The sequence below is a fragment of the Telmatherina bonti genome (genome assembly GCF_933228915.1).
Source record: "Telmatherina bonti genome assembly, chromosome: 22".
NCBI classification, from domain to species: Eukaryota; Metazoa; Chordata; class Actinopteri; order Atheriniformes; family Telmatherinidae; genus Telmatherina; species Telmatherina bonti.
Genome location: NC_136631.1, coordinates 25,320,584 through 25,342,024, shown reverse-complemented (window position 1 = coordinate 25,342,024; position 21,441 = coordinate 25,320,584). Strand labels below are relative to the sequence as shown.

The window sequence follows — 21,441 nt, the reverse complement described above, 5'->3', positions numbered from 1 at the left end:
GACCCAGCTTCATGTCAGCCACGATGCTCCTGCCTGGGCTACATAATAGTGTTTGTGATGATTTATGACAGCTGTAATCCACCTTGATGCGCGGGCTGCTGCCACGCCTAGCATTGCCACAGACATAAACCCGCTCATATAACCTGTTCATGCTTTTAAACTTTACCAGCGTTTAAGCGGAACAGCAGTGGACGCTAGTAGCAGCTAGCTTAGCGAGCTCCACACAGTAGCGGTTTTTCCATTCCTCGCGTAAGCTGTAAGTAAAGTAGTCATTTTATGTATTAAAACTCGGTTTACTCATGCTAATTCACATAATGTTTTCACCAACAAGGCTGTTTTCACACATGAAAGTGACGGAAGAGGTTGCTCAAAGCTAACTTTTAGCTAAATGCTACGTACTTGTCTGAAGCTAGGTGAAATCTAGCGTCGCATATTGTGTTTTCTTTTCCACAGATGTTTTATTATCCTGAAATGTTTCATGTTTCCAACATAATCCTTTAGTATCTTACCGGACTATCTAGCTTGGTCAGTAACGTTATGCTAATGTTGACTAGACTGCTGGACTCTTTCTGTGTACTTTTTAAATATTACTAATTGTTTGGGTTTAACTAGCTATGTGTGAATGCGGAGAGTAGTAAACTAACTAAATACTGTAATGTTTGCAAGAGTTACGTTGTTCGAAACAAACCAGCTGTGCTGAATGGATCACCTCTGACTTCCATCTACAGTGCTCATATGCATTCATACCCTTTCATTAAAGAAAAGGCTGAATTTACAACAGTCACTCAAATAACTGGAGACTTAAAAAAGGAACAATAACTAAAAATTTGCCCAAAAATAATTTAGTAATATAAGACACTGTTTTTTGTTTTCATATAATTGAGTTGAAGAAAAAAAAAAAAAGTGTTCCTGGACAAATTGGAGCACTGAATCGTGGGACAAAATACCTGTCAACAGGTGCAGAAGTCTGAGACTGAGAGGAACAGAAAACACCTGACTGTAGCGGAAGCATTTAAGGATTGTTCAACAAAATATTAGTTTATGAGTGATGTAATATGTAATAAATTATATTATTTGTTTGCTTTTTTTTTTTTTTAAAGAAAAAATTCTATTGAACCAGATTTAGAAAATAATGTAATGATTTTCATAAAATTTTCATTTATTATTACTTTAGTCAATTCCAGCTTATTTTACAGTCAGCTGTTTTTTTCCTTCTTTATTGAAAGGGTATGAATAAATATGAGCACAACTGTACACCTGATCCCGACCCCAGACTCAATAAGCACAGAATGATCCCGACGTGCTGGAAACATAGACAGGTGATAATCACACGAGACCCAGCCGACCATTGACTGAAAGCGGTGCGTGACATGTTTAAAGGCTGAACATTATTGACCAGGTTCAGGTTGCTTTCCTCGAGCATCCATTTCTTTTGGTAACCTTTTCACCTGATCTTAATGGTTGGTTGGTTGGTTTCTGAGTTATCTTAAATATAAGGTCCTGACTTTTTGTGTTATTGTTTTTGACTTATTAATGTTTTCAGTTTGTTCAGGTCTGCTCAGATGATCTTTATTCTCTAGTTGCAAACTGATATGATAAATTTACATGAGAAATCTGCAAGTGGTTTTATAAATCACTTTTTTTTTCTTTTTTAATTTAATCAGACTGAGCTGGTAGTGTTTCTGAGGTCCTGTATAGTGGGTGTCTGCTGATGCTGCCACTTCTTATTCTGTTTTTTTTCATTTGAGATGTAATTATCTTAAATAATAACCAACTTTTATTGTCACCTAATGATTTTGTTTTATTTTTTATTTAATGTAATCTAGATTTAACCAGGTAAAATCAGTTGAGAACAGCTTATCATTTACAAAGATGACCTGGCTCCAATGAAGCTGCAACACCTCAATTAATTTTTGACATCTTTTTACTGAAATAAAAACAGCTTAGTGTTCTCATAAGGCTCAACAAACTATGAAGTAGTCTTAAACATTCTCTGTTTCTTCTCAGTTTTCCACTCATGGCCTCTTCTGCTCCGCACAACTTCTCCTGGGTGGAGCCAGGCAAACTGGCTGGGCTGGCGATGCCCAGGATGACATGTGAATACCAATATCTGCTGGATAATGGTATCAAACACCTAGTTTGCCTGTGTGAGAGGAAGCCTCCTTACCATGACTCATGCCCAGACTTACAACTTCACCACATTAAGATAGCAGACTTCACTCCTCCTTCACCAAGTCAGATTGATAGATTTCTCTCCATCGTGGAAGAAGCCAACTCAAGGGGCGAGGTATGGTTTTACTGCGGACTGCAGTGGTTGTGCTTAGAAAGTACTTTAAGAACTCCAGAACCGGGTCTTATTTCCATACTACTGCATCAGTTTTACTCGGCTTTATGAAACTCCTGGAGCAGCAGGGAAGATTATTTCTAAGCCTTGTAGTCTTTCCAAAGTTCATCAATCAAAAAGCTTAAAAGGTGAAATGCATTTAAAAGCCTACTTGGCAACTTGTTACAGGAGCAGCTGAATTTTATCCACTTTTTTTGTAAGCTACCCTGTCACAATATGGCTATTATCATTTCATTTACCAGACTTATTGATGGTTGCACAAGGTGAATCCGTCTGTGTGATAATACCTGTCTGGCCACAAAGTAAAGCAGGGCGTGTGCTGCGTTACGAACAACTGCAGCAGATAAACATTGTCTTGTTCATCGTCAGGGCGTGGCTGTCCACTGCATGCACGGTCATGGGAGAACAGGGACCATGCTGGCCTGCTACCTGGTGAAAGCGAGGAAGGTTTCGGGGATCGAGGCGATCAACGAGATCCGCAGAATGCGGAGCGGTTCCATCGAAACCCACGAACAAGAGAAGGCAGTGGTGCAGTTTTATCAGCGCATCAAATAACTTTTACCAAACCACAGAAGCTGTTTTTAAAAAAAAAAATAAGCATAATGTAACAAGAGCTTTGATTATTGCTAAATTCTTTTATTATCTGATAAATGAAAAATACAAGAAATCGTTGTAACGGTGGTCTAAAAAACACTCTGGGTGTCCTGGACTTCTATTCTGAGTTAAATGTTGACAGTGTTTGGACAAACACCTCTACAGCTACTTGTACATGGTTCTGCCTGCACAATGTTCATTTTCTTTCTTTCTTTTCTTTTCTTTTTCTGGGGTTTAACCTTCTTTTTTATGCACTGGATGCCAGGGAAAAGAGACGCTGACGCTCCCTGAACGGGAGCTTTTCCGGAGCCGACACTCTCTTCTCCATTTTCTTCTCCTGGTTTCTGCAACGTGGAGAAAGATGGGAGCAGAAATACTTGAATTTATCTGTAAGGGGTACACAAACTGTCCTAAAATCAGTTTATTGAGCATAATCTGCAGATTTATTTTGCTCAGGGATATTCTTTCCACTACTTTTCAAGTGAAAGAAATAAAAACAAGCTTTTGTTGTTGTAGATATTTCTGTTCTTGTTTAAATGAAATCGAGTTGAACTCCGTTGGAAAATCTTGTGCCATAAACTGTACTCACGCTTCAGATACCATATTGTTTACACCACTCAGTCTTTGATCTGACAAAAATATGGAAATAATGTTATAATTAACGATGAAATGTCAGACAAGCACACCCTTTTGTCAATAAATAAATCTGACAGTAAAATATTGAAATATTGTGTTTGTGAATTATTACCAGCCTTTGCCTTGTCTTCCTCGTGGAAAAAGTGATTCCCGTCCTGCTCTTCCTCTCTCTTCCGTTCTCCGTTGTTATTCCCAGCGGAGCTTCTTTTGTCCTGCACATGGAAGAAAATAATAACCAGATGAAGAGCAACAGCTTTTAAATCAGCAGATATGTGGTGTCGAAAGGTTTCCCTCATCAACCTCGGCTTGTGGCGTTCTGTTCTCCAGCTGCTGCAGGGTCATCATCATGTCCAGATCCTCCTCATCCTCCTCATCCTCCCCGCTCTGCTGCATCTCCTGCACCCTCTTCTGAAACTGCCACTCCAAACTGAGCCTCCGCAGTCGCTCGTTCTCCTCCGCCGTGCGCTTGGCTTTAGCCTGCAGCTCCTGCACCTCCTCCTCCAGGCGCTCCACTGCTTGAAGCCTCCGCTGCTTCTCCAGGTCCTCCTGGGCCTCCCTCTTCCAGGGGTCACACAGCACCAGAGGGTATTTTTCCCTCACAGAGCTTGTACTCTTCTCCTGCTGAGGGGCATCTTCCTGAAAGGAAACATGTTTCTTTGTTGGAGTGATGCTCACTCTGGGTTTTTCTCTTGTGCCTTTGCATGTCGCCGATCTTTGCTGCTGAGGTTGAGGTAGCTTCATCGCTGCAGATGCCGGACACGCATAAATATGATCTATTTGGCTTTGAGGATTCTGCGTGTGTCCACTGACTTTAAGAGTTTGACTCATCTTCACAGCTAACAGAGAGGAAGTCTGCTGGAAGGTGGTGAGAGGAGGATTTGACTGTGTGTTTGCTGCTCTGGTTACGGGGATGTCGATGCGTATTGGCTGGATTGATGGTGCAGGTGTGGACTGCTGGGAGAAAGGCATTCGCCACACACCAGCTGCACTTGTACAGCTGCTTTGCTGGTGTTTTTTGGGAGAGCTGTGATTGGAGAGAAGGTCGAGAGTAGAAGCACTTGCACGGATTGGGAAGGAGGAGCAGTGACTCTGAGTTTGCTTTGCACCCTGGTCCCTCTGATGCCATAAGTTCCGCCTTTTGTCCAGCAGAGGGCCTCCACTGTCCATGCACAGGTTATCCTGAGAGAGGGCTTGACGCTTGAATGGGGAGATAAAGAGCTTTCAGTACAATGTATCTGGTTTTTACAATTTGTCCTCATTTAGTGTTAAATAAATTGAAAACATAATTTTTGTGCCATATTGTTACAAACCATAACAGCTCTCTTAGTGCAGCTCTGCTCTTCTAAAGGTCTTAAAGACATTTTGAAGGTTTGCTGTGGTCCGTTTATTTCAGACAGGCTCCGGTCCTTGGACTTGGGGTTTGGAAGAGTCAGATATTCTCTGTGACATGTCTAGACACAAGCACAAAAAAAGTGCATTGTTGAAGACTTTGAGTGTTTAATGATTCAGCAATCTTGTGAAATGTTTATTTAACCACCTGGATAAGATCCTGACTAAATAACGACTTTTTAAAAAAAATTTTTTTTAAGAGATCTCGGTGTGAATAGGATTTTCTCTGTCCTCTTTCTAACCTCAGGGTTTTGCCGTCACAAAACAGCCACAGCTTGTGAAAAAGGAATAAGTGTCTTAATAAACCTCACATCAGCACAAAGGTTGATGGTGGAAACAGAAGTGATGTTTCTTCTCACATCGGGGTCGGTGGGTTCATCTCCATCCTCCAGGCGCAGGTCTGTTAGAACAAGAAGACAATAGACTGACTCACTCTTATTCATTAAATATATTTTACATTAAGGAATACATGGTGCATATGCCTAGGAGCAGTTACCAATTTAAAATGGAAGTTCACACACCGGTCATGTTGGGGTTGGAGCGGTACAGTTGTCTGTTCTTTTGCATCATCTGGTCCTTCTTTTTTTTGCTGCCTCCGTGGAGCCTCTCCGACGGGCCAAGATCCACGACACAGTACAGCATGGACATGTTTTCATGTGGCTGAGCAGGGTCTCAATAGGATTGTGAAACAACAGAAGGTTTTAATTAGGTACTAAAGGACAGAGAGGAGTGAAAAACCAGATGTTTTAGTATAAAAGATTCCTACTTGTAGTTTTTTCTGCAGCTGCTTCGCTCAGCAGTGCAGCAAGACCATGGTAGCTCGCTCCAAACTTTGCAACCTGTAAGTTCACTACGGGGCCAGTTTGCATCATGATGGCTGCTGCCCTAAATAAACATGAGAATAATAAGACTAGGAAAGCAGTTTTGGATTGAAGTACACCTTATTGTGGCAGGAGTTTTAATCAAAAATGTTGCCAACAAGCAGCTAATCGGATACTAACATTTCATTTTAAAAGCATCAGAATGAAAAAAACTGATTTATTTTCAAGACATCAACTAATTATTGTTTCATATTAGTGTGAAACTTTCTGTATTTGTGAATCTACAAAAAGTCTGACGAAAGATATTCACAATCACATTTCCTTCTGAAGTACACTTTATAGGGAAATTAAACCATTCTGAAAATACATCCATACAGAGCGAACCTCTATCGTTTGGCTGCTGCTTTTAGCAGCCTACAGTGGCTCTAAATCTCAGTCATGTATATCACTGCATCGCTTTGTTTTTGACATTTTGTAAAACAAAAATGATGGTTTTCCCACAAGCTGCACTGTGTGTGGAATTATTGAGTTAGCAGACGGCAGTCAGAACACTCTCAGGTAGGGAATTTCTTAGTGGGTGAAGGATTCTCAGAAGGAGCCCAAGAGAAGAGGTAATTTCACGTCATCATAAACAACTCAGCCCTCAACAACACTGTGGCAGTGTGAGTGAAACGTTTTTATGCCATGCCAGAAAGTCAAGCAGATTTACACGTACACTTTTCTGCCTTTAAAGGTCTTGTTACTGTCCTTTAATTAAGCTGACGTTTCATTGATAAACTGACTTCTAGGTCTGTTGCTGTACAACTGGTTCAGCAGCAGCTTAAATACCAGTCAATCTAATAATCTGACTGATCATATGTCTGATCTCGTAGCTTAGCCTGTTATTGGTACGGTTATAAACATCAGGCGTCCAGTTCACTGTTGAGCTGTAAAGCATTTAATCTGTGAACTGTTTCCACTGTATGGTTCATGAAAGTAAACAACCGTCTGGAATAAAATGTGCCAGGAGCTCTGATAGCATCTACTGCAGGTTAGAGACTCAATACTCATGAATACTTTAATCAATCTTGACTATATTGAATAAATATCCCAAATGTTTCTTGCTAACAACTAAAGAGTGTCAAACATTCAGTCCCAGTGCTGTAAAAACACACACTTTATTTTCTCATATATTGTCTTTATAATTATGGCGACACCACATAACAAAATTTATGTTTGTTTTATCATTGATTAATGTTGGGATGGCAGTATTGTGATATGTGAACAAATACATCAAGGCATGATGTCAGTTCATCTATACTTGGTAGATTTGTTTTGTTTTACGGTCAAAACAATCCAAAGACTCTTTTACCAGATTAAAATGAAATGTTTATAAACAATAACCAATTTTATTCTTTATTTTGTGCAGCCTTTTCTTAAAAATCTATAAAACAAATTTGGTAAAAGAAAGTAAAAGATTAAAAAGCATGCTTTTCTGTTAGTAAAGTGCAGTATGAGAAGTGAAGCTTTTAAAGAACATAAATATATGTTTATAACTTATCTCTGTGACTGATAATCAGACATTATGCTGCCAAAATCCTAAAAAAATCTCTTCACAAACTGTTTAAACAAATCCTTTTCAACATAATGAATATTTGCTGAGACTTCCCAACTTAGCTTCAGTCTCTAAAAACACCCTAAAGAATGTTCCGATTTGGACATAAAGCTATATGTGGCTACCTTTCTTGGCTGAGTCCAACCAGATTGTGACCGTCCACACGGAGCAGCTGATCTCCAGCTGCCAACCTCCCATTCTGCACAAACACACATCATTTAATGCAATCCTTCCTTATGTAATATGAAAATGCATTTTAAGGTTCAGCTGGTGAGAAATGTGTTTTGCTTTCACCATTTCAGCTGGTCCTCCCTTGACAATAGATTTAATATAGATCCCAAGGTTACCCTGCCCCGCTCCCTGTGGAGGGGAAAGAAAGGAGGCCGTTTATTTTCTGAACTTTTGTGAATTGAGTTTCCATGATTTAATTTTACAACATTCTGCCAAAATTCCCTGAGTCACCTTGGCAGCTACAATGCTGACTCCCATCCCACTGTTCAGAGGTTTGTGTAAAGTTATGGTCTCAATCTCTGGCTGCCTACGCACTGCCTGTTCAGAGAAAAAAAAACCCACAAGATTTCATCTCACTGTGAAATCATATTTCTATATATCATGAACCACTGAACACATTCTGTTTTTCTTCACCAAATATGCTCCTTCCTCAGCGGGAACAGAGTTCTTGAAGTACACAGTCCAGCTGCCTTGGGAGTTTGCCTGAGATGTCAAAGAGCAAAGACCTGCCAAAGCGAGATGTAATAACATACAGATTCTAAGAAACCATTTCAGGGTCAAATACAGCTCATCCGTGGCATTTAATTTCAGAATCTCATACCTTTCTGGCAAATTGGCTCCAAAAACTCTCGAAGCCCCTGAGGGATTCCTCTCACAGTGTCACAGGAATATCCTCCCTCCGGAAGCAGGAAAGGCAGGTGCAGGTCCAGGCTCTCCTCCAGCTGGATGTCGTGTCCTTCACTCCGAATCAGGTTATCTGCCAAGGCCTCTGCAGCCCTCACTACAGCATCGATCAAATCCTGTAGAAAGGATGACAGACACTGAGGCGGCGGAAATATTTCAGGAAAAGGTCGAGTCGGTGTACATACAGTCGATTGACATTTGTCTTCGTGTGACAAGGATCTAGAGAGGGGACATCCAATCTGCCTGCTGTGAGTCTAAGCAGAATGATAGAGATAACCCTGGCCTCTGACTCCCCTGCCGAGGTGGACAAGTGTCACATCAGATGTTGTCATAAAAGCAAGATAATGATGAAACAAGATGGTAGGGGTGTGAGATCTGGACTGTAAAAGGATTATTAACTGTAGTTGTTTTCACAGAATAAAATTTAGCTAAATACTCGTGCTTCACAATACTTAGATAGTATTTACTTCACTTTGTGCTATTCAGTATAAATTCTGCTGCACTTCAACAAATTATGTACATTTGATGTATTTTCAGTTCATATTGTCCACCAGTTTATTTGAAGATGAAAGATGTCCAATAAAAACATATATTAATTATATGAAATAAATCCATTATACAGTCATATAAAGCAAAAATAATCACCAGACCTTTTACACATTAATGGAACAGCATTACTTAAATTGAATTAAACTTAAATTAATATTTTCCTGAAACTATTCATGCAAAAATAACTATTGTATGGTTAGCATGAAAGTCCATTTATAATAATAATAATAATAATAATAATAATAATAATAATAATAATAATAACAATAATAATAATAATAATAATAATAATAATAATTCAAGTAAAAAATTTTAGATAAGATTTTAAAATATTGACATATCTTTCTGGGTAATTTAGCAGTTTTACAGTAAGTCTAAATAAATTTAAAATGACCAAGTCACAATTTTACTATCCCATAAGAATTATGATAATAAATAAAGAAAATAAAAAATTAACTGAAATTTGGTGAAATAGTTGTCATTTTTACCAAATTTAATCAGGATTGATAAATTACCTCAATTATTAAGATTTTCTTTTAATGATTATTTTTTATTGATGTTTAATTGACAGGCAGCCAAATAATAATCAGAATCCTGGTCAATATAATCATTCATTCAGTCGTTCATTTGTGTGTTTACATTGTTAATTAGTAGTTAATTTCTAAAATAAATTAAAATAAAATTAATTAAATTTAATAAATTAAATTATAAGCTAACTTAGAAGTTTAATATAAGCAAATGGGATGTGTATTCTGCAGATTGTCAGAAAATCTGTTGTTGCTTGTTCACAAAAACATTTTCATGTTCAGGTTTGTGAAGCTTTTGACAAGCTGAGTCTGAAATATCTCAGAAAAACTGTGAGAGCCTTCCTGAAAACAGTCACCAGGGGAAGTGTTTACCTGGAGCAGCTGTATTTCATCTTGACAAAATGTCTGACAGGCTGCCAGAGATTTCAAAATAAATAAATACATTGTCCCGCCTGAAGCCACATCCACATCCTACTTCTAGCTCTTCTCATATTTTGCCCACAACTGGCCTCCAGCCATGTTAGCACTCGTCATGATGCTCCACTTTGACTGATTGTTGGCGATGGTGACCTGGGATTAATAGTTCCGGTAACATTTCATTTTCAGGAAAATATGAGAGAAATTTTTCACCAAAAGGAAGTGGGGTAATGTGTCAAATCACTTCACTATCCTTCATATATTATTCATTATAATATTCATTAGTGTGAATTATTCATGCTATTGTAGGTCGATGTTGCTGAGTTCATGTTCTGCGGCTGAAGCTTCTGCTACATTAGAAAGGCTAAACTTTATGTCCGTCTGAGCCAAATACTCATAAAATACTCCAAATATCACTACTGATAGATCAGTGGCAGTACTTTGATTTATACATACTACTTTTTTATATTAGGAATACAAAAAAAAATCTCTTGCAAGGCGTTGGGGGGAGTGAAGGTACTCACAGGGGGGATGTGAGGCTCATTGGTTGCATAGAGGTAGCCAGACAGCAACATCCGCAGCTGCAGTGAGTTCAACTTGAAGCAGGTACTCTGAATGTCCTTGGCATGCTGCATTGAGTACTTATTCATGGTCAGGAGTGTGGTTGCCTAGAAACAGCCAGGCAGTACTATTTTAGCATCTTGCTCCTAAAGGGACATGTTCTTGCGCACTGAATGAAAGCTGAGAGTTCACAATGGAGCGTATTATCTTTGAAAGAGCTGCAGATAATAGTAGAACAGAGAAACCATTGACTCGGGTTTGGCTTATTAATGGACTAAGTCATGGATCCATTTTTTTTTAATAGGAAAATTTAAGTTAATGACTTATTTTTTACCAGGGTTCAGACATGCAGTTCAAGGAGTTTAACACCTGTATGATGTGTCCCAGGTGGCAGTCGGCAGCCAGCTCCAGGCCCTGCCTCTCCGCCCAGGCTTCGATGGCCGTGAGCCTCTGGCGGAGAGCAGATCCCCAGTAGTGGGAGCGCAGACCTGGAGTGCTGGTTTCTGGGCTCATGAGCTGGTTAAAGAGCCAAATGCTGATGAAGTGAAAGAGCTGGGAAAAGAGCTGAATGGTGAGGGCAGGGTTGACTCGACAGCGGCGTAACAGAGACATGGCATTCATCAAGGTGTTCAGCACCATTTCTGTAACAGTGAGACAAAAGTGAAATGCTCAGATCTTTTATATGCGGTTATTCAACTTTGTAAAAGGATAAAACATACCTATTCCAGCCGGCAGAGCACCGTGTTGGTCGGGATCAATCAGAAAAGTAGGTAAATGTTTTCTTAACTCAGTCTGTAGACACTGCAGCAGGAAACTTTAGGGAATAAAGACGGATGACTAAAGCATCAAAGGCAACAGAGCTATGCTAAATCGTAATCCTATACAACTCTTTTTTTATATCTCAAAATCAAGGTTTAGGAATATTGTAGAGGTGGATTAGTGGACATAACGTGGAGACCATGCACATCGACAAATGCATCATTTAACACTGAACACAGGCTTTGGAGCAAGATCTGCTAATATCTGTAACATCATCTTTTTCATTAAAGGTCTTGATTATTTCAGCAAGATAATACCAAGCCACACTCATACAGGAACATGGTTCAGTTGTGAAACACTCCAGGTGCTGAAATGATCTGTTTTGTGTGTTTTAAAAAGGAAACTGAAAATAAAAGTGAAACTTGCAATGACCCAAAATAGGAAAACTTTGAATCTTCAAAACTGTAGTAACGTGTCCTCATTGATGCCAAACTCCTGCAAAGTGTTAGGATGTGACTTGAGTAAAGGCTTTACATAATGTAGGGGACATCATCATAGCTTTTCTTCTTTTTTTCTTGAAAGGGCTGTACTATGTATGTACACTCAGCAGCCACTTTATCAGGCCTACCATGCTAATAGTAGGAACCCTTTCAAACTTCAGAACTGCCTTAATTTTTGGTTTCATAGATTCAAGGTGTTTGAAACAATTGCTGATATTTTGAAATGACAGCATCACACTGTTGCCGCACATCCGATGCGAATCTCCCGTTCCACCACATCCCAAGGCTGCTGTGTTGGACTGAGATCTGGTGACTGTGGAGGCCGTTGGAGTACAGTGAACTCATTCTTATGCAGAAGAGACAAGTTGGAGATGATGTGAGCTTTGTGACATGATGCACCATTGTGCTGGAAGTTTCCATCAGAAGATGCTTCACTGTGTTTATAATGGGATGGACATGATCAGCAACAACACTCAGGTAGACTTGTGTGTTTAAATTGTGTGACGTTGGTACTAAAGGACCCAAAGTGAGCCAAAAAATAGCCCTCTCATCATTACACCACCAGCAGCCTGAACTGTTGATACAAGGCAGGGTGGATCCATGATCTAAAGTTTGAGGTGTTTAGATATGGTTTACTGTGTTTGCCTTTCCATCATCTCCAGCCAGTCTGCCCATTCTCCACTGACATCAGCAAACATTTTGATCCAGTCAGCTGCTGCTCACTGGATATTTTCTCTTTTTTTCAGATCTGTCCAGGGTGCAACCTGCACCTCGCCCGAAGGCTGCTGGGATAGGCTCCAGCTCCCACGTGACCCTTGAATGGATTAAGCGGTTCAGATAATGAATGAATGAATCATATGGTTGTGTGTAAAAATATTAGTAGATACGTTTCTGAAATACATGAACCAACAAGAATGCTATTCAGTCACTTAAAGCTGAGGTAGGTAATGTTGAAGAGATCACAAGATGTGACAGTGACACCCTATCTTGGCTCCTCTACCTCTGGTTTTGCTCCTTGCGTGATGCAAGAATTTTTATCCGCAGCTTTTTCCACCAACGTTTTTCTCTTTCTCGGCTGTTTAGCGGGAGGAGGCGAATAAACCGAGCCAGGTCAGGAAAATCCTTCCTGTATTTTCTCAGCCATGTTTGCCTTCCGAGTTTCTTCTTCACTACTTTATATTTTCATCCTAACGCTATTTATATGCAGGGTGGTGCTATCAGGTATGCGCTGCTGGAGGGGGAGGAGGGGAGCCGGGAGAAGAAGCTTACAGAATATAAGAAATGAACAACTCCATCTTGATCCGAACGTTTTGATTGGTTAGAGTTTTTATAAATTTACAGTAAACTGAGGGGTCTAACTATATCTCTTATGGTTCATGATTATAAAACGTATAGACTACTATCAGGACGAGGAACCACATCATCCAGAGTAAATGTCTCTGAGCAAGATTACCTACCCCAACTTTAAATGCCCTGTCTACTAAATTCTCCACGCTCCTCTAGAACTTCTACATGATTAATTTCACTGAGTTGCTGCCATGTGATTGGCTGACCTAATAAAGTGACCAGTGCATGAACATGGACAAATGGACCTACAGTAAAATAATTTTTGGTCCATATAAATATATTCAGTAGACAGTTTATATGATGTAAACTGGACGAATAAGTTGTGATTGCTGTGTACACTGTTTGTGAGGATGATTATGATCTAATCTCTGTGCTGGTGTGTTATTTGTACCTGTAGGCTTTGTGCACCTGGTGGGACAGGTCCAGCTGACTTTGCTGCGTAAGCAGACTGAGGTCTTTGTCATGTCCGAGGAAGTTCAGCAGCTCAGAGGAATTGGCCATCCAGAAGGCGAGGGCCCCGGCGATGGTTTGCTGCCTCTGGAGATGCAAACAAGCTCAGATTGCAGATCTGACTTTGAGGTGTCGTTATTTAAAGAAATCCATATTTAGAATTTAAAATGGACAAATCTTGAACAAACTACTGCTCACAAATAAAGACAAGACTGGGAACAGTTTTCATGAACTTGCCTGGATGACCTTCCCTGTCATGGCCACCATGTTTGTGATTAAGGTTGCACAATGTGTGAGTTCAGAAGATGGAGGGCCTCGAATGTAATGGCGTTGCAGAGCAAACCGGCTCACAGCATAGAGGATGTAAGCAGGTGAGAGCTTGAAATGAACTGTGGAGCTGTTGGTGTAATTAATGACTGCAGACAGGAAGGGCTCCTCGGCTGCAACGTAAAAAACACCAGCAGGGGGCAGGAGGACATTGTGAGACAAGAAGGCAACGTGCTTTCAACTGGGGAGTATGAAACCAATGAGAAAAAAAACGGAAAGAAAGAAATCACACAATGAAGATAAGGTGTGGTTTTGTTTTACACTCACCGTTCTCGCAGAAGTGAATCTCTATGGGTAATCTGGGCTGAGCTGAAACAACATTAATGTGTGAAATCCTGCATCTTGACAATTTCCACATGGTTTAATGCAGCATAAAATGATTGTGCTGTTCAGTACTTACTCTCAAGAGCCTGTATGTGCTCCTTTTTCTTTTCTTTGCAGTGTTTTTGGGTCTCAGTGTTGTTATTCAGTAGGTCTTCTGTTGATCTAGATTTTAATTTCAGTTTTACAGAAAAGGATGTCAATCTTTAACATAGCAGGCCAGTGATCAGTAGCCTAGAAATAGGTGAATATTTTACCCATTCCCATCGTCTGATAATTTGTCAGCTGCATCGGTTTTGCTCTTCTCTTTTGTCTTTCCCTTTCGTGACAGCGTCCTCTTGAAGGTTTGAATAACGCCTCCTTTTTCCTTCTCGTGACAGCTTTCCTTTATAGTTCCAGCATACAAACAGAGCAGATTCACAGCATACGTGAGAGAGAGTTATAATTCAGACTGATCTTATTTTTCAATATTTCAGGTTACAGGTTTACCTCCAAACTGTCCTTGTCTTGCTTTAGCACAAAACGTCCTTCTCTGTTGTCTGATTTCCAGCTCAGTTGTACAACCAAAGGTCTCTCATCCAGACCCAATTTGCGTTCTTTTGCACATGGAAAAATAGAAAGAAATAGTCTGAACATATTCTTATTGCAACCGAACGCCCACATCTCCTTTTTGTAAACATTATTTTATTTAACAAATATGCATCAAGCACAGGTTCAACATCCAGCTACGTTTATGATGGCATCATCCGCCTGATGTGTCCTATTATGTGACAACAGCTACACACTGCATCGAGACTTGCCATGAGTTTTCTACTTTCCCCTCACAAACGATTTCAATAAGTTAAATGACGTGGTGTGCTAGGGTCGGGAATTTAAGGGTTTTTTTCAGTTGACTAGTAAAAGTGGATTAGTTGATTAGCTGTCCTAAAAGGGAAAGTGTAAAATGTGTAATTGTGTTCCATATATAAGGTGATTTTTTTCACATTCTAGTGTCCTTTACTCCTTTACTGTTCAGCCGATAAATGAGATCGTGGGTCATGGATCCTTACATCAGGGAGATGTCAGGATCAAACCCAATCTGGCTGCAGTCATGTAATGGGGCAGCTGTTGTTCTAGGTGGACTAAACACCACATCTACACCAGCATTCAGCAACACCAAAACCGGTTATTTTCCTCGTCATTTGGTAAACAGATGGTAAACTTTCCTGCTTCCACCTCAAAATGGTTGGAAGGTGGAGGCGAGGTGATTTTGATGCGTTAAGTTAAGAAAATCATATTTTCAGGTACAAATTGAGCAGCATCTCAATAACATCAGGCTACCGACATGGAGGTTCTTCATAATTTGACCAATTCAATTCAGTTCAGCTTTATTTGTACAGCGCAACTTCACAACAATGTTGTCACAGGGCACTTTACATACACATCATTTCAAGCCAGTTCATACATAGCCTATAATAGAAACCAACTGATTGCATTGAATCATGACTTTGATTCAATCCCCCATCCTGAGCATGCACAAGGCAACAGTGGGAAGGAAAAAACTCCCCTTTAACAGGAAAAAAACCTCCGGCAGAACCCAGCTCAGGAAGAGCAGCCATCTGCCTCGACTGGTTGGGTTGACCACCACTTTTATTTAAAGAGGCCTTATTTACATGTGCCACCCTTTTCTTGTTCTATGCCCCTGCATACCCCCCCCCCCCCCCCCCCCCCCCCCCCCATCAAAACTTTTCCACTCACCCTGGAACCTGATTTCACTGTCAAAAAGGTAAAATCTTGTATCATTAAAAAAAAAAAAAAAGTCACACATCTTCAGCCCTGAATATACATCAGTCAATCTAGCTATATTCTATGCACATCTCATCTGACCAGTTCAATCTGGTAACTGAAGCCGATCACAGATAATCTCAAAAGCAGGGTAGATCCTGGATGGGTTGCCAGTCCATCACAAAGCAGTGTCACATCTTCAATGCTTGAACTAATCTACCTCTGGGATTTGTTCTAGAAATGTTTCCTTATTTGTGTCCCGAAATGCCAAAACACAGACAAGTTTTTAGTCTCCCAGATGCTTTGGAAAGGTTAGTTTATGACTCTTTTCAAACCAAACTTAGAAACACAGACTAATTTTTGTTGACTGTTCAGTACCTATTGCGATATAAGTAAGAAAAAAAAACCATGGGATTAATATTTAGAAGTGCTTACCTTTATTGGTGTGGATCTCATAAAGAGAATAACTAGTCGTCAGCATTTTCATATCAGGCCTGAATTTCTCTGAAAGTGTTTCAATGAGCTCTCGAGTCGGCGAGCTGCTGCAGACACGCACGCACTTTGTGGCCACGTTGCCTTCTATATGATCCTCAAAGTAGAAGCGGATCACGCCATGAAACTTCAGGTTCTGTGAAGAAACAGGAGACAGTCAATGGTGTGTTCTGTGTTTAGATTTATGCTTAAAACAAAGAAACACTTTTTGCCTTAAATTTAATTTAATTAAGTAAACTATTTAATTAGCTCATTTTTAAGTATGCATATGTGAGTTCAACATGGGTGCCTCGCAAAAGTTATGTTTTTTTAACTGTTTACATAAAAACTAAAGACCCACGTTTGCAGGCTGCGATATGTAATATATATATAACCAGTAGGGGGAGTGTAGGGACCAGTTCAACTGGACGTTGTGTTAGAAAAGGGATGGGCAGCTCAGCCACAGTCCTGCCAGTTCTGCAACATATCTGACTCAAATCCATGGATAATTATCAGACGTCTGCAGAGTTTGATGTCAAGCTCTGCACACATCTTCTCAGTTAAATGTATGCCAGGTGTGTTGTAGCAGGTAAACTCTTAAAACTTGCAGGACCGAAGTTGCCAATTCCTGGCTTAGAAGGTGAGTTTGTTGATCAAGTCAGAAATTACCTGCATATCAGGGCTGGTGTACAGTGAAATATGTTTTATTAGGATAGCTGGTGAGAAATCTGAACTGTTTTACAGGTAAAGAAGAGAGACATGCTCACCACTGTCATGTTGTCTTTAGTTTACGGGTCTCATATACCATCCATGCTACGCTTTTTTTCTGCCATGATCTCAAAATACTAAATACTAACTTTGCCTGTTGTCACCCCATTAAAGCTTGGGTAGGTAATCTTGCTCAGAGACATTTCTTTCTACCCTGGGTGAAGTGGATCCTCATTCTGATAGTAGTCTGTACATTTTGTAATCATGAACAATAAGAGATATAGTTAGACCACTCAGTTTACTGTAAATCTGTGAAAACTCTGACCAATCCAAAAGTTCAGGCTGAATTGAAGTTGTTCATTTCTTGCATTTCATAAACTTTCTCATGGCTGAGAAACTGCAGGAAGGATTTCCCCGACCCGGTTCGGTTTATTTGTCTCCTCCCGCTAAAAAGCCGAGAAAGAGAAAATAACTGGTAGAAAAAGTTGCAAACTGGAAAAGCACTAGGAGAGCGCAAGCCTCCGCCAACGCTTTTAAAATGTTTCTGGATCCAAACGGTGATCTGAGTCACCATCAAAAGTAAATCACTTCTTCCTTTTCACATTTCCATCAACTCCTTAAAATTGAATGAAAATCCGTCAATAACTTTTTGTATTATCTTGTACAAAAACAGATAAATGCCGGTAAAAACATAAATCTCGGATCACGCAAGGAGCAAAACCAGAGGGGAGGAGCCAAGACAGGGTGCCCCAACATTACCTACCCCAGCTTTAAGCATCTTGTTTACAGTCTTCAAATTCTATCTGTCCATCCAGTCATCTTTTTATGTGCCCCTTGGCATAGTGGACTGTAACCTTTACGATCCTAAGTGCCATTTTTACCATCAGCAGCAAAATGAAACTCATTTAAAGCCACAAAAAAACTTTTAAAAGAAAAAAGACAACTTATAATTTTCCATAAATATGTGTTTTAGAGAATTTGCTATTTAAAAAAAAAAACAGTTGTCTCTGTGTTGTCCTGCGATGGACTGGCGAGCTGTCCAGGGTGTACCCTGCCTTTTGCCCAAAGACTGCTGGGATAGGCTCCAGCTTCCCTGCGACCCTTCATCGGACTAATTGGTTAGGATAATGAATGAATGAAGGAATAAAAACGCTTTTTTATTCTTATTTTAGGTTTGAAAATAAAACGTAAAAAAGAGCTTATGTACATTTTCTTCATTAGGATGTAGATGATTTTGGAAAGATATGTAAAAGAAATATTTTAAAGTCCCCACCATAATGACAAGAAAATAGATCATAGTGTAATTATGATTTGTAATTTCGATATAATTTTTCTTCAGTACGGAAACTGGTAAAGATTTGCATTTGTCATTATGTATATATTTAAAAAAAATTTAAAAAAAACTTCTAGCCAATTTTCAAAACATTCATTGGTCTAAAATCTAAAGAGCCACTTTCAGCTCCGCAGGTCTCAGACCGCTGCTGTAGTGAAATCCTCTGCTAATAAAATCTGTCCACAAGCAAAGTATGTAAACAACTAGAAAATTTCTGAAGAAATTTTGATGGGTGCCAATGAAGCTGCCCGCCCCCCAGTGTGTGTGGCAAATGTCCTAATGAGTGTGAGTCAGGGGCCTCTGATGTGTAGTGTGTGAGTTTGTTTGTGTGTGTGTGTGTGTGTGTGTGTGTGTGTGTGTGTGTGTGTGTGTGTGTGTGTGTATGTGTTGGGGAGAAGAAAGAAAAGAGGCGCGTGTCTGTAATTTTCCATTGACAGCAGTTAATGAGTGATATTCATAATAAACCAACAGTGTGGATCAATAAAAAGGGTGATTATCATTAAATGCATCCTGTTCTTCTGAAAGAGGACAAGAGAGAAAAGAAATGAGGCGTGCTGAGGCGTGCTGACGCGTGCGTCTACTGATACTCACTATATGTAAAGCAGGTATTGAGTGATATCAATTGAAAACCAATAAACAGTATGAATAGATCAATAACTGCATCCTGTTCCTCTGAACCACTGTATATTACTGTATATGGGCAGGTGTGTGCGTGATTCCAGTCGTCCACACAAACCGACTTCCTGCTCGTTAACGTCGTCCTGGCAACGGGGACACTTTGTAACTGCCATCTCAGTCAAACTGACACAGACAGAGATCACAGAGACTAATAGGAAATGAATGAACCCCCTGAACAACCGAGTGCTGTACGCAAACGAAAAGTCATCAAAATAATTCTTGAACCGTGAGCGCCAAAAGACTTTCAGGAATAAAGGGATGTAATTTATTTTGCTTTATTGTGAAGGGAATTTAAATGGCAGCAAGTTAATTAAATGAAGGCGATTTTTCAGTCCGGTCAGATTTGAATGGGGCTTCAATGGGAGGAAAAGTAGACTTTCTGACCTTTGGAGCTCCGTAACTCAAAAACCGTGCGTCTGAGCAATATTGGACCCGGGTCTAGATTGTAGCCAACTTGATTCCCGACGTTTTGGTGTAAAGCTTGTGCATGTACGACAAAAACTCTGGGCGTGAGAGCCATTTGTTTGAGGATTTCAGAAATTAATTTTTTAGAGTGCGGCTAGAGTGCGGTTCAAGTGGAGAGGGATTTTGGCCGTTTCTCTGATTTTTCATAAAACGTAACTCGCGATAGTGTCAAAACCGTACAAGATATGACAATATCCTTTCATTTGGTTAAAGTTTCATTTGTTGTGACCCATTTAAACTTTGAATGATGTTCCTAGGTAAAAGTATGGCTGAGCTGTAGAGCTCCAAAGTAGGCTGGGTTTTGGGATTTTCTGCCGCTCCTTTCGGTCAAAACCCATTCATTCCTATGGGACAAAAATTCGCAGTTTTTTGCAAATTACGTAAAAACCATAAGACTTTTGTAGAAGAAAAGTCATAGCACACTTCTCTGGGCCGAGACGCACGTTTTGATATAACTTTTGTGGGGGTGCTGGCAACGCCCTAGGAGGAGATACGCGCCGAAAATCGCGACGGAAACGGGAAAAGTTTAAAAATAAGATCGCGGAATAAACGCAAAGCGATAGTAATATGTGTGCCTCAATGCTTTACAGCATTGGCACCCATAATTACACTCACAACAGAACCCGTTACCTAAATTTACAGTCAGCCTATTCTCTGTCTCAAGCTGCCATGTATTAGAAAATCTGTACTCCTGCAGTTCATAGTGACGTCTTCATGATTGTATTGATCACACTGATCAAAGTAGTGAGCTATCACTTAATGGATTTGTCACATTGGATTTCTGTATTTACACGTGTTTAATATGTGCTTTTTAGATTAAAAAAAATAAATAAATTAAAAAAATAAATAAAGATGCCACATTTCCAAATAGCAGACATATTCAAGGCTAATCCGAACTACTTTTTCCACTGATATGGTGGTAATGTGGTGGAGCTTTGGCAGCTACACTCACGTGGATTCAATGCTGTGAATCAGGCAAAATGTGTTCCAAAGAAAAACACTGCCAAACATGTTTTGCTATCTGGGTTGTCACAGACACTTCTTTTGTGTTCGCGTGTGTACAGGGTCTGTCTTTCTGTTGCAGTAAACATCAAAAGTCACTTTCCTTATACGGATGTGTGTATTTTACATTGGCGTGATGAGAGCGGGACTGGCGAGCTGTCCAGGGTGTACCCCGCATCTCGCCCAAAGACTGCAGGGATAGGCTGCATTGGTCTAAGCGGTTTGGATAATGAATGAATGAATAATGAGAGTGGGCAAAATAATCTACATTCTTAGAAAAAACACAATTGTGGCATCTTCTTCTGTGTACCTTTAAATGGTTGCATGTAAACTATACTGTATAAGACTGTCCCCGTGGTTTCCAGGGGAACTGCTCTGCTTGCTACGTTTAGGCGTGCATGAGTAAGCGTTCTAAAATGGACTGAAATATGCACAAAACAAACACCTTCATGTATGCATATTTAACACGGAGCATTAATGAGCCCTTTGTGCAACCACATTTACCAACTTTTACCATAAATGTGTTCCCGTTGTATTTTAATCCTTACAACTAGAAGACTTAAAATGTTTTCTTGTTGTTTTAAAAACAAAAATGGTTTCTACTTAAACAAAAGCCTGCCTATAACATATCCTGTATTCTCATTTAAAACAGAAAACTGAATTTAACAATTCAGATGTAGCTCAGAATACGTTTAAAACAATAATCCTTTGCATTCTGTAGGTTATTGTTTTGTCAGTAAGTTTTCTGTGAATGGATTTATTCTTCAGTACATAAATGAAAGTCAACAAAAAACATGAACAGAATCCCTCTCATATCTTATCAGCCCACAGTCCAACATGCTGCGTTGACACGGATGTCTGCAGACGACTCACCTCATCTGGTTGGCTAATCTCAAACAAGTCCAGTCTGTTGTTATTCCACTGTCGGATGATTTCAGATAATTTCTCCCGATCTGCTTCCTCTGGCAT

The 21,441-nt window shown here is 39.8% G+C and overlaps 2 protein-coding genes across 2 annotated transcripts; one reads left to right on the top strand and one right to left on the bottom strand.

Annotated features, from left to right (window-relative positions):
* The first annotated feature begins 31 nt into the window (after positions 1 to 31).
* dusp23b (dual specificity phosphatase 23b) lies at positions 32 to 3,174 on the top strand. Its single transcript, XM_079261834.1, has 3 exons — positions 32 to 256; positions 2,008 to 2,287; positions 2,714 to 3,174. Exons 2-3 carry the CDS (start codon positions 2,018 to 2,020, stop codon positions 2,897 to 2,899), a joined length of 456 nt encoding a protein of 151 aa, XP_079117960.1. The 5' UTR covers positions 32 to 256; positions 2,008 to 2,017; the 3' UTR covers positions 2,900 to 3,174.
* Positions 3,174 to 21,441, bottom strand: afdnb (afadin, adherens junction formation factor b; the record flags this gene model as incomplete). Its single annotated transcript, XM_079261651.1, has 24 exons — positions 3,174 to 3,282; positions 3,528 to 3,567; positions 3,687 to 3,786; positions 3,875 to 4,771; positions 4,885 to 5,025; positions 5,323 to 5,363; positions 5,485 to 5,634; positions 5,730 to 5,848; positions 7,504 to 7,577; positions 7,673 to 7,738; positions 7,841 to 7,927; positions 8,024 to 8,115; positions 8,211 to 8,409; positions 10,311 to 10,454; positions 10,717 to 10,988; positions 11,067 to 11,161; positions 13,345 to 13,490; positions 13,641 to 13,843; positions 13,998 to 14,039; positions 14,131 to 14,216; positions 14,309 to 14,436; positions 14,541 to 14,647; positions 16,251 to 16,443; positions 21,346 to 21,441. The coding sequence occupies 24 exons, from the start codon at positions 21,439 to 21,441 to the stop codon at positions 3,186 to 3,188; spliced, it is 3,615 nt and encodes a 1,204-aa protein (XP_079117777.1). The 3' UTR covers positions 3,174 to 3,185.